General features: G+C 46.8%; 1 protein-coding gene across 4 annotated transcripts in view; it reads right to left on the bottom strand.

The window, feature by feature from the left end:
- Nucleotides 1-2,441: 2,441 nt before the first annotated feature.
- Nucleotides 2,442-14,361, bottom strand: part of SLCO2B1 (solute carrier organic anion transporter family member 2B1) — a 105,307-nt gene continuing 93,387 nt past the window's right edge. For all 4 annotated transcript variants that reach the window (XM_039513084.1, XM_039513076.1, XM_039513093.1 and 1 more), the window contains 4 exons: nucleotides 12,576-12,745; nucleotides 9,106-9,170; nucleotides 4,702-4,822; nucleotides 2,442-3,058 (listed from right to left, as the gene is read on the bottom strand). In XM_039513084.1, the coding sequence (XP_039369018.1) occupies nucleotides 2,884-3,058; nucleotides 4,702-4,822; nucleotides 9,106-9,170; nucleotides 12,576-12,745 (531 nt within the window). In that variant the 3' untranslated portion in view covers nucleotides 2,442-2,883. The remainder of the gene's footprint in view (nucleotides 3,059-4,701; nucleotides 4,823-9,105; nucleotides 9,171-12,575; nucleotides 12,746-14,361) is intronic.

Here is a 14,361-nt window from a genome sequence, read left to right as displayed (position 1 = left end):
GAAGAGTTTGCAGGACCAGGCCTTACATCTTTCACCTCTGGGCAAGTACCTCACTAATCTCACTCGGGATTCCAAGCATAGTGATATTCCAGGCAGTTCATCTCTCTACAGTCCATGATTATAAAGTGTTTCCTGCCAGTAAGCACAATTTGAGTTCTCAGTAGTTTGTTAGGTTTTTAATCGTGCTGCTGAATGTTTTCAGGCAAAACTGTGCTCATTGGGAGGCAAGGAATTGCTTGTAGAGCTGAAAATCATTCATAGACTTTGTCAAGGAGCGCCCCTTCTCCTTCTCAAAAGGATATGGGAAGGGTGCAACCAAACTTAATTAAGTCTTACATTTTAAGACCAGACAGGCCCACTATGTTCATCTAGTCTGACCTCCTTCATAACACAGGTTAGAGAATCTCAATCAATAATTTCTGCCTCAAGCCCATAACTTTTGTTTGTGCTATAGCACCTCCTTTAGAAAGACACCAGTCTTGACATGAAGACTGCAAATAACGGAGAATCCACTACAACACTTGACAAGCTGTTCCAAAGGTTAATTACCCTCACTGTTTAATAAAACCCATGCCTTAACTGTAGAATGAATTTGTCTAGCTTTTGCTTTCCACCATTGATTTTTGTTATGCCTCTTTATGGTAGGTTAAAGAACTATCTATGGTAAGAAATCTCTTCTCCATGTAGGTACTTGCAGACCATGACCAAGTCACGTCTTAACCTTCTCTTCAATAGACTAAATAGATTGAGCTTTTTTACTCTCTCACCAGAAGATGTTTTCCAGACGTATAATGGCTAAGCAGACAATTTGGAGGCCCACCCAAGTCTGCAGCACCATAGCCCAGCACTGTGGGCCTTAGCCGTACATTCCAGGGGAAATACCGTGGTCTAGGGGCCCACGTGGAGGGGACAGAGATGGAAGGCACAACTGGCTGTTTCCCAGCGATCGCCCCAGAAATACCCATGTGCCAATGATGGGCAGAAGGTCTGCTGAGGTGGAAAGAATGCAGACTGCTGTGGCAATGTGAATTAGTTACAGTTAAAATAAAACAGATTTGACCCTTACCCCAAAATTACAGCTGAATCTGACCCTTTAATCTCTCTACCCCACTGAAGAGGCCCAACAGGGACAGCTTGGCGCGGTGGCCTCTTGGATTAGCTTCAGGGTACATCTAGCGCTCGGCAGAGCTGGGGTCTACTCCTGTTGAGGGCACTGGCTGGCTTGGTGAGCTTGGGCATGTTCCTTGACTCCACTCCACTTCCGTTGTAAAATGGGGACAGTCATACTCATGTGCCTCTGCTAAGTGCTTTGACAGCTAACGATGTAACAGTGCAAATCATTATTGCAGAGGGATGCAACACTCCCAGCACGCTGCAACCCGTCTACTCAGAGCCTGTTTGCCTGGGACGGTTCTGCAGTTCCTTTGAGGGTCCATGTAGCAGAGTTGCCATTTGCTTCAGTGTCCCAAATGCAAGGTTCATCATAGTAACCCCATAGGTCATACCCATCTCCAATGCTCCTCTTCTCCACGGAGCCCTTATTCTGCTCAACGGAAGCCCAGCCTTCTGGTTCAGTCCCCCTCCCTTCCTCTGCCCATGAGCACCCTGTCTGAGGGGGAAGGAGGCATATATACTAGTCTGCTTCTGAAAGCTTTTCCCAATTGGCCAGGAGAGAGGGGAGCCCTGCCCCACCCTATACTACAGGGCTCTTGATCCTGGGCCCTTAATGCCAGCATTCTGGGATCTTCCCACACCACCACTAACTCCCTGGGACTACTTCCTCTTGACTGGATTCAGCATGTTTCTGAACCTGTGCTCACAACCAACAAAGGAGTAGTGGAACTCCTTGCCTGAGGAGGTTGTGAAGTCTAGGACTATAACAGGGTTTAAAAGAGAACTCGATAAATTCATGGAGGTTAAGCCCAATAATGGCTATTAGCCAGGATGGGTAAGGAATGGTGTCCCTAGCCTCTGTCTGTCAGAGGGTGGTGATGGACAGCAGGAGAAAGATCACTTGATCATTACCTGTTAGGTTCACTCCCTCGAGGGCACCTGGCATTGGCCGCTGTCGGTAGACAGGATACTGGGCTGGATGGACCTTTGGTCTGACCCAGTACGGCCATTCTTATGTTCTTATGTTCTTAACCGCATGCCCGGAATGAGGCTTTCTGGATCCCCTAGGCTTAAAGGGCCGGTACACCCCATTACAGTCCAACCTTGCTACCCTCTCCCTCCCAGTACCACTTCTTCTCCCTCCCAACTAGCTAGTCACCCCATGCATATGCAGCCTTTCTTTCAACCAACACAAGAGCATCAGTATGTCAGCCAGCCCTTACAACCATACAGCATCACTCCTAGTCATGTCAGTGTGAATAGGCCCAGGCTTTCAGAGGTCCCAAGGCCATCTAATAATGTAACAAGAAGAGAAGAAGGTACCCTAGTGCTGTGATAATTGGTGTTTATGGCCAAGTACAGAATACTGTACTTGGATACATAGAAACATTTGTGTACTGTACAAAAACCTTTATAAAAACAATTCAGCTGTAGGTATTAGTGCTTAGAGTGCTGGCATCATCCAGATTGCCAGCTGAATGAATGCTTAGGAAGATATAACTCTATAAGGCTGCAATGTCCAAAGGGATTAACCCAATCAAACAAGCTCATGAGGCACCACTCAAGCATGGGTAGATATAAACTAGAAGATAAAAAAAAAAGAAGAAGAAAGAACAAAAGCTGTAGCTGCCAAAGATAAAGACAGGAAATAAATAAGCTTATCTCCTGTTCAGGCTCATCCCAAGCATCCATCCTTCACAGTAACAGTAAAATGCAATCCGTGTGCTTCCCTGGGCAGCAGATATGGAATAGTGATTCACTTTCTCTGAGTCAGACTTTGGAGTCTAGGTTTTTGCTTGACTTTTCTGCCAGCTTCTCCTTCTCTGGAATTGTCTTTGGCTCTGTGGCATTCCTGGTTTCCCTCTCTTGTCGTCTGAGAATGATGAACACAGCCACGAAGCACAGAAAAGCTCCCACTTCAAAGAAAAACTGGAGCCCAAGGAATCTAAGGTACAGAAACACAAAAGGACAAGGTAATAAGGTAAGGTGCAAAGTTTCAGGGTACAGCATCTATCAACCACCAAGCCTCAAGATGTGCATCAAATGAGCGTGGAATTTATGTCAAGAGCTTTTTCAGTCAGTCAATTAATAGGGAAGGTGAGTATCACCCATCGACGGGCAGGAAATCTGCACGTGTCAGGGGCAAAAGAAAATGTCGGCTGAATATTGACCTCAGTAATAGCTTTCCTGGTGCAAAGGTTTGGAAAAAAAATGGAATGTGCCTCCGCACCCAGGCTGAATAGCACTTGCTTATGCCAATAGCAAATCCTACTCAATGTAAGCAACCAGCTAGAGATGCCTTCCAAGCTCCTAATGATTCTGTAGCCCTTCCTCAGCTGAGTAGTGCCAGTGCAGTCACTGGTAGAGAGGTTTGGGATGACTTCCCTGCATCTGGTGGAGTCATTCCACCTCTGGATACTGTTATATTATCCCTGACAGAGAGGAGGGTTCTCCAGGGGCTCATATACATTCTACGGAGGAACTTGTTGTTTGCCAGAGGATTCCACCGTATGTGAGGTAATTTCAATAAACTGTCCTGTGGAGAATACTCCGGAACCCCATGAAAACCCTTTGCCCCACTTCAAACAGCGCATGGTGCTCCACACTTAGTATTTTTCAGGTAGTAAATACAAAGCTTTGTAACAAGTAGAGCTGATTAGAAGTCTGTCTGCTGGGCAGTGCTGCCTCCTGGCATTTGGAGAAAGTGTCTTTATTTAAATGGGGAAACAAAACACCAGATGGCCCAGCCCTTTACCCCATATCTCTGCCAGTACATGTACCTCACTGTCCATGGGGTTATGGCAGGAAAAGGGGGATGTTTCTGTGAGAGCTCTTCAATGAGATATTAACTGCACATCACTGTAGCAGAGTAGGAAGTCTGCCTAGCAAATCTCATGATGCCACTTTCCAGTCTATCCTTCCATCCATCCATCCCATGTTCATCGCCTTGTTTTCTGAGCAGATTCCTCAATTTTCTTTTAAAGACGTCACTAGTGTACGGTAAGAAATATGGCCTGGTCTACACTTAAAAGCTACAAAAACAATGAGGAGTCCGGTAGCACCTTAAAGACTAACTGATTTATTTGGGCATAAGCTTTCGTAGGTAAAAAACCCCACTTCTTCAGATGCATGGAGTGAAAATTACAGATACAGGCATAAATATATATTGGTACATGAAGAGAAGGGAGTTATGTTTCAAGTGGAGAACCAATGCAGAAGGCCAATTTAGTCAGGGTGGATGTGGTCCATCCCCAATAATTGATGAGGAGGTGTCAGGTTGACATAGCAACAATGCTCAGGGGTGTGTGAAAAATGCATATGCCTGAGCGCCATAGCTACACTGACTGAAACCCCCAGTGTAGACACGGGTAGATCAATGGAAGAATGCTTCCGTTGCCTAGCTACCACTGCTTGGGGAGGCAGAGTTACTACGGTGGTGGAAAAAACCCTTCCGTTGCTGTAGTGTGCATCTACGCTTCAGGGTTACAGTGGCAGAGCTATGGGGCCGTAGCTCTGCCACTGTAGCCCCTGTAATGTAGCCAAACCCTCAGGACAAGCGGTATCCGATGGCGCCTCACAGGGCCGTACCTTTGTCTGAAGAGATCGTTGTCATAGTATCTGCAAGCTGCGTTCTTCTTGCACTTCTTTTCCCACAGGATGCAGGTTGTGTCGATGGCACTGCCATAAAGCACTGGTCCTGGCATCCAGGCTGGAAAACAAGCACAGGGCACTTGGTTTGTCAAATGAGAAGCATTTCTTTCTGTTAGGGCAGACCCCATCATACCGTTTTTCAAAACCACATTAAACTGATTTCAGAATGGCGGGTGGCCTGGCTGGTGTCTTCCTGGCATAGGCAACACATGGGGGAGCACGCGGGTCAAGTGTCCCCCCACCCCCGATTTCTGCTTGGCCTGCCTGGAGGAAGGGAAGGAGAGAGGCTCTGTCCTTCTCCTGATGCACTTGCCCTCTGGCATGTTCAGCCCCTGTCCCTGGCACCTGGGCCTGGGTGGGGAGTGGAAGGGGTGAATGGAGCTGCTTCTCATGCTGGCTGAGGCTGGCCGCTCCAGGTCGCTGCTCTGTGCAGCACAGCGGCTGCCTGCAAGAACCTTGCTGGAGAGGCGGTGGTGGCCTGCCCCCTCTGCTCCTTGCCCAGGCTCCACTGCTGGGGCCAGGGGCTGAGTGAGCCGGAGCACCCCCCATGGCATGTTTCTGGCTTGCTTGGCCCCGGACCCTAGCAATTGGGCCCGGGTAGGGAGCAAAGGGGGGCGGGTCATTGCTGCCGCCTCCCCAGCCAGGATCTCTCTCAGGCAGCTGCTGCGCTGCACAGAGGCAGCGACCTGGAGCAGCACCATGAGCTGGCATGAGAAGTGGCTCTGTCTCACCCCCTCTGTTTCCTGCCCAGGCCTGGCTGCCAGGGAGAGTGGGTGAGTGAGCTGGAAATGTGCCGGAGGGAGGCGCAGTGGGAGAAGGACAGAGCCCCGCCCCCTTGTCCCCGGCAGATCACTCTGGTGAAGTGAGGAGAACATGGCAGTCCTGGGCTGGGCGCAAGGCGGGTGGTCACTGAAGCTGGTGCCAGGAGGTGGTTCCCTGGCCTCTGCTCAGCTGGAGGTAGGGGCATTGCCTGTGCCTCCCCTGCTGAGGTGTCCACAAGCTCGAGGGAGACACTGGTGCTTTGAGTCTCCCTGGGCCCTCAGCCAGGCCCAGAGACATGTGGTCCCCACTCCTGTGGCCCCCTAGCCTCCCAGGAGCTCTTGGGATTGGCTGTCTTGGCCCAGGGAAGTGGGGCTGGAAGTTCCTCCCAGAGGCAATATATGGGGCGGTCTCATGTCCGTCCCTCCCTTTACATTGCGTCCCCCCAGTACCAGCAGGCACAAGTTGTCTATGGGCCAGACACTAGAAAATGCCTTAACCAGTTAGCAGAAACATCCTCCCACGCCTGGAGTAGCTGTTCAGGTACTTTCTGCCTAAAAGTTACTATAGCTGAGAATGGAATGAGACATCAAGGCCCCAAACCTGCAGTTCTACCAGGCTAGACTTAATCCCATCTGGTCTGTCCTTGCGGAACAGCCATGGTTTGCAAAATAGCTAAAACCATGATGTTATAGGCAGCTACAGGCTTGATAAATACCGCTTTAAGGAACAATCCTGCATTGGCTGGGGTTGGACCAGATGTGATGGGTTTTTTATCTGTTGTTTTTATATAAGGGACATTCACACAATCCAGGTATTATTGCAATTGCAGGCTCACTTCTTCCTCTCCATTCTGTATTGTGTGAAAATGTGCATTGTTAGGATTTCTGGGACACATAGCAGTGTTTGCCAGGTGAAAATTAATTTCTGCCATAAGAAAAACAATTATTTGAATTGAACGCTATTTTGAGCCATTCTGACATGTACCTCATGAGATGGTCGAGTTCAGGATCCTGACAAAAGGAAGAAAGGAGAGCAGCAGAATACAGACCTTGGACTTCAGAAAAGCAGACTTTGACTGCCTCAGAGAACTGATGGGCAGGATCCCCTGGGAGGCTAATATGAGGGGAAAAGAGTCCAGGAGAGCTGGCTGTATTTTAAAGAATCCTTATTGAGGTTGCAGGAAAAAAACATCCTGATGTGTAGGAAAAATAGTAAATATGGCATGCGAACAGCTTGGCTTAACAGTGAAATCCTTGCTGATCTTAAACACAAAAAAGAAACTTACAAGAGGTGGAAACTTGGGCAGATGACTAGGGAGGAGTATAAAAATATAGCTCGAGCATGCAGGGGTGTAATCAGGAAGGCCAAAGCACAATTGGAGTTGCAGCTAGCAAGGGATGTGAAGGGTAACAAGAAGGGTTTCTATAGGTATGTTAGCAACAAGAAAAAGGTCAGGGAAAGTGTGGGACCCTTACTGAATGGCACAGGCAACCTAGTGACAGATGATGTGGACAAAGCTGAAGTACTCTATGCTTTTTTTGCTTTGGTCTTCACAGACAAGGTCAACTCCCAGACTGCTGCACTGGGCAGCACAGTATGGGGAGGAGGTGAGCAGCCCTCAGTGGTGAAAGAACAGGTTAAGGACTATTTAGAAAAGCTGGACATGCACAAGTCCATGGGGCCAGATGCAATGCATCCGAGGGTGCTGATGGAGTTGACCGATGTGATTTCAGAGAGATTGGCCATTATCTTTGAAAACTCATGTCAATTGGGGGAGGTCCTGGATGATTGGAAATAGGAAAATATGGTGCCCATCTTTAAAAAAGGGAAGGAGAATCCAGGGAACTACAGACTGGTCAGCCTAACCTCAGTCCCCGGAAAAATCATGGAGTGGGTCCTCAAGGAAACCATTTTGAAGCACTTGGAGGAGAGGAAAGTGATCAGGAACAGTCAACATGGATTCACCAAGGGCAAGTCATGCCTGACCAACCTGATTGCCTTCTATGATGAGACAAACTAGCTCTGTGGATATGGGGAAAGTGGTGGAGATCATCCACCTTGACTTTAGCAAAGCTTTTCATACAGTCTCCCACAGTATTCTTGCCAGCAAGTTAAAGAAATATGGATTGGATGAATAGACTATAAGGTGGATAGAAAGCTGGCTAGATCATCGGGCTCAATGTGTAATGATCAAAAGCTCGATGTCTAGTTGGCAGCTGGTATCAAGCAGAGTGCTCCAGGGGTCAGTCCTGGGGCCGGTTTTGTTCAACATCTTCATTAATGATCTGGATGATGGGATGGATGTTCAGCAAGTTTGCAGATGACACTAAGCTGGGGAGAGAGGTAGATATGCTGGAGGGTAGGTGACGTAGAGAAATTGGAGGATTGGGCCAAAAGAAATCTGATGAGGTTCAACAAGGACAAGTACAGAGGCCTGCACTTAGGACGGAAGAATCCCATGCACTGCTACAGACTAGGGACCAACTGGCTAAGCAGCAGTTCTGTAGAAAAGGACCTGGGGATTACAGTGAACGAGAAGCTGGATATGAATCAACAGTGTACCCTTGTTTCCCTAACTGCATATTGGACTGTATTAATAGGAGTATTGCCAGCAGATCAACGGAAGTGATGATTCCCCTCTATTCGGCACTGGTGAGGCCACATCTGCAGTATTGCATTCAGTTTTGGCCCCACCACTACAGAAAGGATGTGGAAAAATTGCAGCCTTCAACTACATAAAGGGGGGTTCCAAAGAGGATGGAGCTCGGCTGTTCTTAGTGGTGGCAGATGACAGAACAAAGAGCAACAGTTTCAAGTTGCAGTGGGGGAGGTCTAGGTTGGGTATTAGAAAAAACTCTTTCACTAGGAGGGTGGTGAAGCACTGGAATGGGTGGAATCTTCATCATTAGAGGTTTTTAAGGCCCGGTTTGACAAAGCCCTGGCTGGGATGATTTAGTTGCGGTTGGTCCTGCTTTGAGCAGGGGGTTGGACTAGATGACCTCCTGAGGTCTCTTCAAACCCTCATCTTCTATGAGTCTATGATTCAAACAAAGACACAAATAAGAATAATTTTCCCCTAGACACTGTCATTTCTTGAGAAAGATCCCAAAGTGCTTTAGAGAAGCTATGTATAAAGGTCTCTTTCCCATCCCATGCTGGGATGAAATGGGACAGTCAGTCTGTGCCAAGAATACACAACAGTAGTGTTACTAGGAAGGTAAGGGAAGAAGAATGGAAATTGCCAGAGGAACTTCAGATGCAATTCACAGATTGAAATTTGGCCAGGAACCAGGGCCCAACATGCCATCCCTTGAAGAAAGTGCTGTGGGATTTTTAATGACTACAGATGATCAGGACTTTGGTTTTACTGCTTATCTAAAAGGCACTTCAACCAGCAACATAGCACCCCATAGCTAGGAATAATGGTTCAGCAACAAATGAGAAAAAGTGTGACACCTACTGAATCAACAATACCCTTCTTTTGTAGCACCTGAGTTTCTCTATTAATGTCCCATCTGATCCATGTGAATTCAAAATATCTTATGACTTTTCAATGCTACATAACAAATTTTAATTTACCTAAAATTCTCAGCAGCAGGAACTGTATCCCAATAGCAAATGACTTATCTTCAGGCTGAACGCTCCTAAAAAGCAAAAACAAAAGAGGAATTAGTACATCCCCTTACACAGAAATAGGAACAAATATAGCTTTTGTTACATCCATGCAAACCTTGTATGTGTGTAACTGAGGGCAGACTTTGCTCCATCAGATGTATCACAGCCATGATGTTTTGGTTAGCTCTCATAATCTCTCCATTCTTTTATAATATTACAATATGTTCTTTACAAAAAGTCACTGCTCTTTACTGTAATGTGTTTTCAAAACATGTTATTTCCTAGTATTCATTTGTTTAACATACTTTGTATTAGCAGAGGACAAGGCTAGGATTTTGGGCATCTCCTGACGTATCAGGTGGCCAAATATTTCAATGTTCATTTTGGCACCTAGGATGTATTTGGCTGCTCAAATGTAACAACACATAACAATAAATAAACCCATTTTCAGAGAGTTGGTTCACAGTCAAACTGGAAGGGCATATCAAATGGGGTACCACATGGACCAGTTGTGGGTCTGGTTCTGTTCAATAACTTCATCAACGATTTAGATAGTGGCATAGAGAGTACACTTACAAAGTTTGTGGATGATACCAAGGTGGGAGAGGTTGCAAGTGGTTTGGAGGATAGGATTAAAATTCAAAATAATCTGGACAAACTGGAGAAATGGTCTGAAGTATACAGGATGAAATTCAATACGGACAACTGCAAAGTACTCCACTTAGGAAGGAAAAATCAGTTGCACACATACAAAAAGGGAAATAACTGCCTAGAAAGGAGTACTGTGGAAAGGGATCTGGGGGTTATAGTGGATCACAAGCTAAATATGAGTCAACAGTGTAACATTGTTGCAAAAAAAGCAAACATCATTCTGGGATGTATTAGCAGGAGTGTTGTCAGCAAGACACGAGAAGTAACTTCCATTCTGTTCCACACTGATAAGGCCTCAGCTGGAGTATTGCGTTCAGTTCGGGACCCCACATTCTAGGAAAGATGTGGACAAATTGAAGAAAGTCCAGAGGAAAGCAACAAAAATGATTAAAGGTCTAGAAAACATGACCTATGAGGAAAGATTGAAATAACTGGATTTGTTTAGTCTGGACAAAAGATGACTGAGAGGGGACATGATAACAGTTTTCAAGTACAGGAAAGGTTGTTACAAGAAGGAAGGTGAAAAACTGTTCTCCTTAACCTCTGAGGATAGGACAAGAAGCAATGTGCTTAAATTGCAGCAAAGGTGGTTTAGGTTGGACATAAGGAAAAGCTTCCTAACTGTCAGAGTGGTTAAGCACTGGAATAAATTGCCTACAGAGGTTGTGGAATCTCCATCATTGGAGGGTTTTAAGAACAGGTTAGATAAACACCTGTCGGGGATGGTCTAGATAATTAGTCCTGCCTTGAGTGCAGCGGACTGGACTAATGTCCTATTGAGGTCCCTTCCAGTCCAACACTTCAATGATTCTAATAACATTCTTCCACTGTGCAAACTGAACTGAGGCTGAGTCACAGCAAGGTCATGGGAGAGATTTCACTGATAAAAAAAAATTCAGACAAAGCCAGTCAGCTGCAGCTGGCTCTTGCTGGGGAGTAAAAATGATACATATGATACATTGCATTTCTATAGAACCTCTGATGATGAAGCTGTGAGGAAGGAAAGTAACACAAATGGGAGAACTTGGGCAACGAGAAATTAACTGACGTGGCCAGGGTCATACAGGTAGACTGTGGTAGGACTGTGAATACAACTAAGGCCCAGATGCCCAGTCCTGTATTACAGTACAAGACTGTCCTTCCACTCCAACAAGAAGGGCCCAGTGCAGCTCCCACTAAGTCAACGAAAAGACTCATTGAATTCATTGAGAGCTGGAGCTGGCCCTAAGTGAATTCCAACAACAAGCAGTTTCTGAGGAGAATAATTCCCTCCCCTGCCGGGATCAGTGGGTGAAATTCTGGGGCCAATGTTATGCAGGGACTCAGACCAGATGATCATAATGGTCACTTCTGGGCCTAAAATCCTCGGAACCTTTGAGGAATGAGACTATAAGCTGAAATGATGGAGGCATCCATTTGTTTTTTATTGTAAATCTATAGGGGAGTGAGGTACAGGCCTCTGGCTCCCAGCAAGTTGCCAGTATAGCCCCTGGTGTCACAAAGTCTGAGCAGCCCAACTTTCGTGGGCTGTGACAGACACAGTAACCAGAAGCAGCCAAGAATGTCCCAGTCCCTGGGAGGTTAACGTGTTGAAATATTAACAGCTGCTCAGTTCCGAAAAGTGCCCCCGCAGTACACGTCACAGTGGCTAGTGTTGTCAACTTGTTCTTCAACTCTGCAAGGGATTTAGCTGCTTCGGTTAAAGAGATGGGAAGAGCCTGTGTGGTCAAAGAGCACCTGAAACCTGCTGTAAGAGGTGCTCTGCCTGAACTCCTAACACAAGGCACAGCCTGTCATAAGGGTCTGTGTGAGGCAAACATCAGTCCCAATGATTTCTCCTGCTCTGATACTTCAGTGTAAAGCAGCTCTTCGTTTCTAGCGCTATTTGAGGCTCAGACACATGACCTGCTAGGCTAGCAGACTGAGCTAGCAGGCCAAGCGCCAAAGGTGGAACTACACGGCATACTTACCTGCCCTTCTGTCTTGGTGATTTGCTATAGTGTAAAGATGGAGACACTTTAAGACAGACAGCGAGAAACAAGGAGAAAGGCAGAAGCAGATTTACATAAGGATAGCTACAGATGATGGATGGCAAGACATAGACCGGGATGGCATCAGCAATAACGCCAGTGAAGTCAGTGGGCCTGATCCTCCACTGCCTTCACTAACACCTGGGCACAGTGCATGTGGGAAATGCTGTCATGCTGATCTGGTAGCACTTTACACCCACTTTTACCCTTAATTTGCACTAGGGTAAATCAGGTGCAAGGCAGCGGGAGTGAGCCCCAGTGCGGTTACACTGCTGTAAATTCAATTGGGGATCAGAATCAGGCCCATATGCAAATCAGGCCCAGCTCTGTTGTTACCTTATCACCCACCCTGTCCCTGTTTGTCTGCTTATCCACCTGCAGTGTCTTGTCATAACCCTAGACTGTGAGCCCTCTGGGCTCCATTTCCTCACTTGTACAGGGCCTAGCAGGCTGGGCCATGACCCCTGACTGGGACCTCTAGGCATGGCCACATATAAATAACAACATATATGGTTAAATGTGGATACATATCATAGAGATGTGCCAAGATGGGAGCTCTGAATTTAACCCTCATGCCTGCCACTCCCTGAACGTTTGTGGTTTGGATAAAATAGCTCCCAGATCTGAGCCACCGATGGTTTTGGGTTTTCAAAACTTGGCCTCCTCATCCCAGCTCCAGAGTATTCTCCAGAGGAGGGGAGATGCCGGATAGAGCCCATGGTACGAGAGTGGTGACAATCCCGCCTACATTACCTCAGGATGAGCATGAAGGATGGTGTGTGTGAAGTGCTTGCCAGGATTCCAGCCAGGCAGGAAATTACAATAAAGGGTAAGAGGAGGTGGGAGCAATTTGTGCCACAGGTCCCAGGGGAGGCGGATCCTTCAGCCCCGTTTGCAGAGATGCACCTGCAGTTTGTATAATTCTGAAAAGAGAGCAAAGAAGATGCTGAATTTAATGGGGAAAGCCATTGGAAATACAAGGCACTGCAGCCAGCTGTAAGTGGAGGCACAGATGTAGAGAAGAACCTAGGATTTTCCCTGCTAAATCAAACCATGGGTCTATTTAGTCACCTATTCAGCCTCCAGCAGTAACTAGCTTCTGATAAGAACATAAGAACGGCCGTACCGGGTCAGACCAAAGGTCCATTTAGCCCAGTATCTGTCTACCGACACAGGCCAATGCCAGGTGCCCCAGAGGGAGAGAACCTAACAGGCAATGATCAAGTGATCTCTCTCCTGCCATCCATCTCCATCCTCTGACAAACAGAGGCTAGGGACACCATTCCTTACCCATCCTGGCTAATAGCCATTTATGGACTTAACCACCATGAATTTATCCAGTTCTCTTTTAAACGCTGTTATAGTCCTAGCCTTCACAACCTCCTCAGGTAAGGAGTTCCACAAGTTGACTGTGCGCTGCATGAAGAAGAACTTCCTTTTATTTGTTTTAAACCTGCTGCCTATTAATTTCACGTGGTGACCCCTAGTTCTTGTATTATGGGAATAAGTAAATAACTTTTCCTTAGCCACTTTCTCCGCATCACTCATGATTTTATATACCTCTATCATGTCCCCCCTTAGTCTCCTCTTTTCCAAGCTGAAGAGTGCTAGCCTCTTTAATCTTTCCTCATATGGGACCCTCTCCAAACCCCTAATCATTTTAGTTGCCCTTTTCTGAACCTTTTCTAGTGCCAGTATATCTTTTTAGAGGTGAGGAGACCACATCTGTACACAGTATTCGAGATGTAGGCGTACCATGGATTTATATAAAGGCAATAATATATTCTCAGTCTTATTCTCTCTCCCCTTTTTAATGATTCCTAACATCCTGTTTGCTTTTTTGACCGCCTCTGCACACTGTGTGGACATCTTCAGAGAACTGTCCACGATGACGCCAAGATCTTTTTCCTGATTAGTTATAGCTAAATTAGCCCCCATCATATTGTATGTATAGTTGGGGTTATTTTTTCCAGTGTGCATTACTTTACATTTATCCACATTAAATTTCATTTGCCATTTTGTTGCCCAATCACTTAGTTTTGTGAGATCATTTTGAAGTTCTTCACAGTCTGCTTTGGTCTTAACTATCTTGAGCCGTTTAGTATCATCTGGAAACTTTGCCACCTCGCTGAAGGCAAAGAATTCATTACTATTATACCTGACCAATGGCAGACTGCGGTAAGGAAGAGAACATGCCACAGGTGCTGACTTTGTCGTTTCCCAGGAGGTGCTTGACCCCCCACCCTGCCCCAGGCCCTGCCCCCGCTCCACCCCTTCCCTCAAATCCCACTCCCGCCCCACCTCTTCCCACCCGCACTCTGTGTCTTCCCGCCCTGCCCCTTCCTGTCTTGTTCTGCTCCCTTCCCTGAGCGTGCCCCACCCTCACTCCACCCCCTGCTCCCCCAGTGTTTCCAGAACAGCTGATCATGGAGGGCGGGAGGTGCTGGGAGGGAAGGGGAGGAGCTGATCGGTGGGGCCACCAGTGGGTGCTGAGGACCCACTATTTTTCCCGTGGGTGCTCCAGCCCTGGAGCACCCAC

Source organism: Mauremys reevesii, linkage group 1 (genome assembly GCF_016161935.1).
Source record: "Mauremys reevesii isolate NIE-2019 linkage group 1, ASM1616193v1, whole genome shotgun sequence".
NCBI classification, from domain to species: domain Eukaryota; kingdom Metazoa; phylum Chordata; order Testudines; family Geoemydidae; genus Mauremys; species Mauremys reevesii.
The sequence above is the reverse complement of the archived record's forward strand: the minus strand, read 5'-3'. Positions and strand labels throughout refer to the sequence as shown.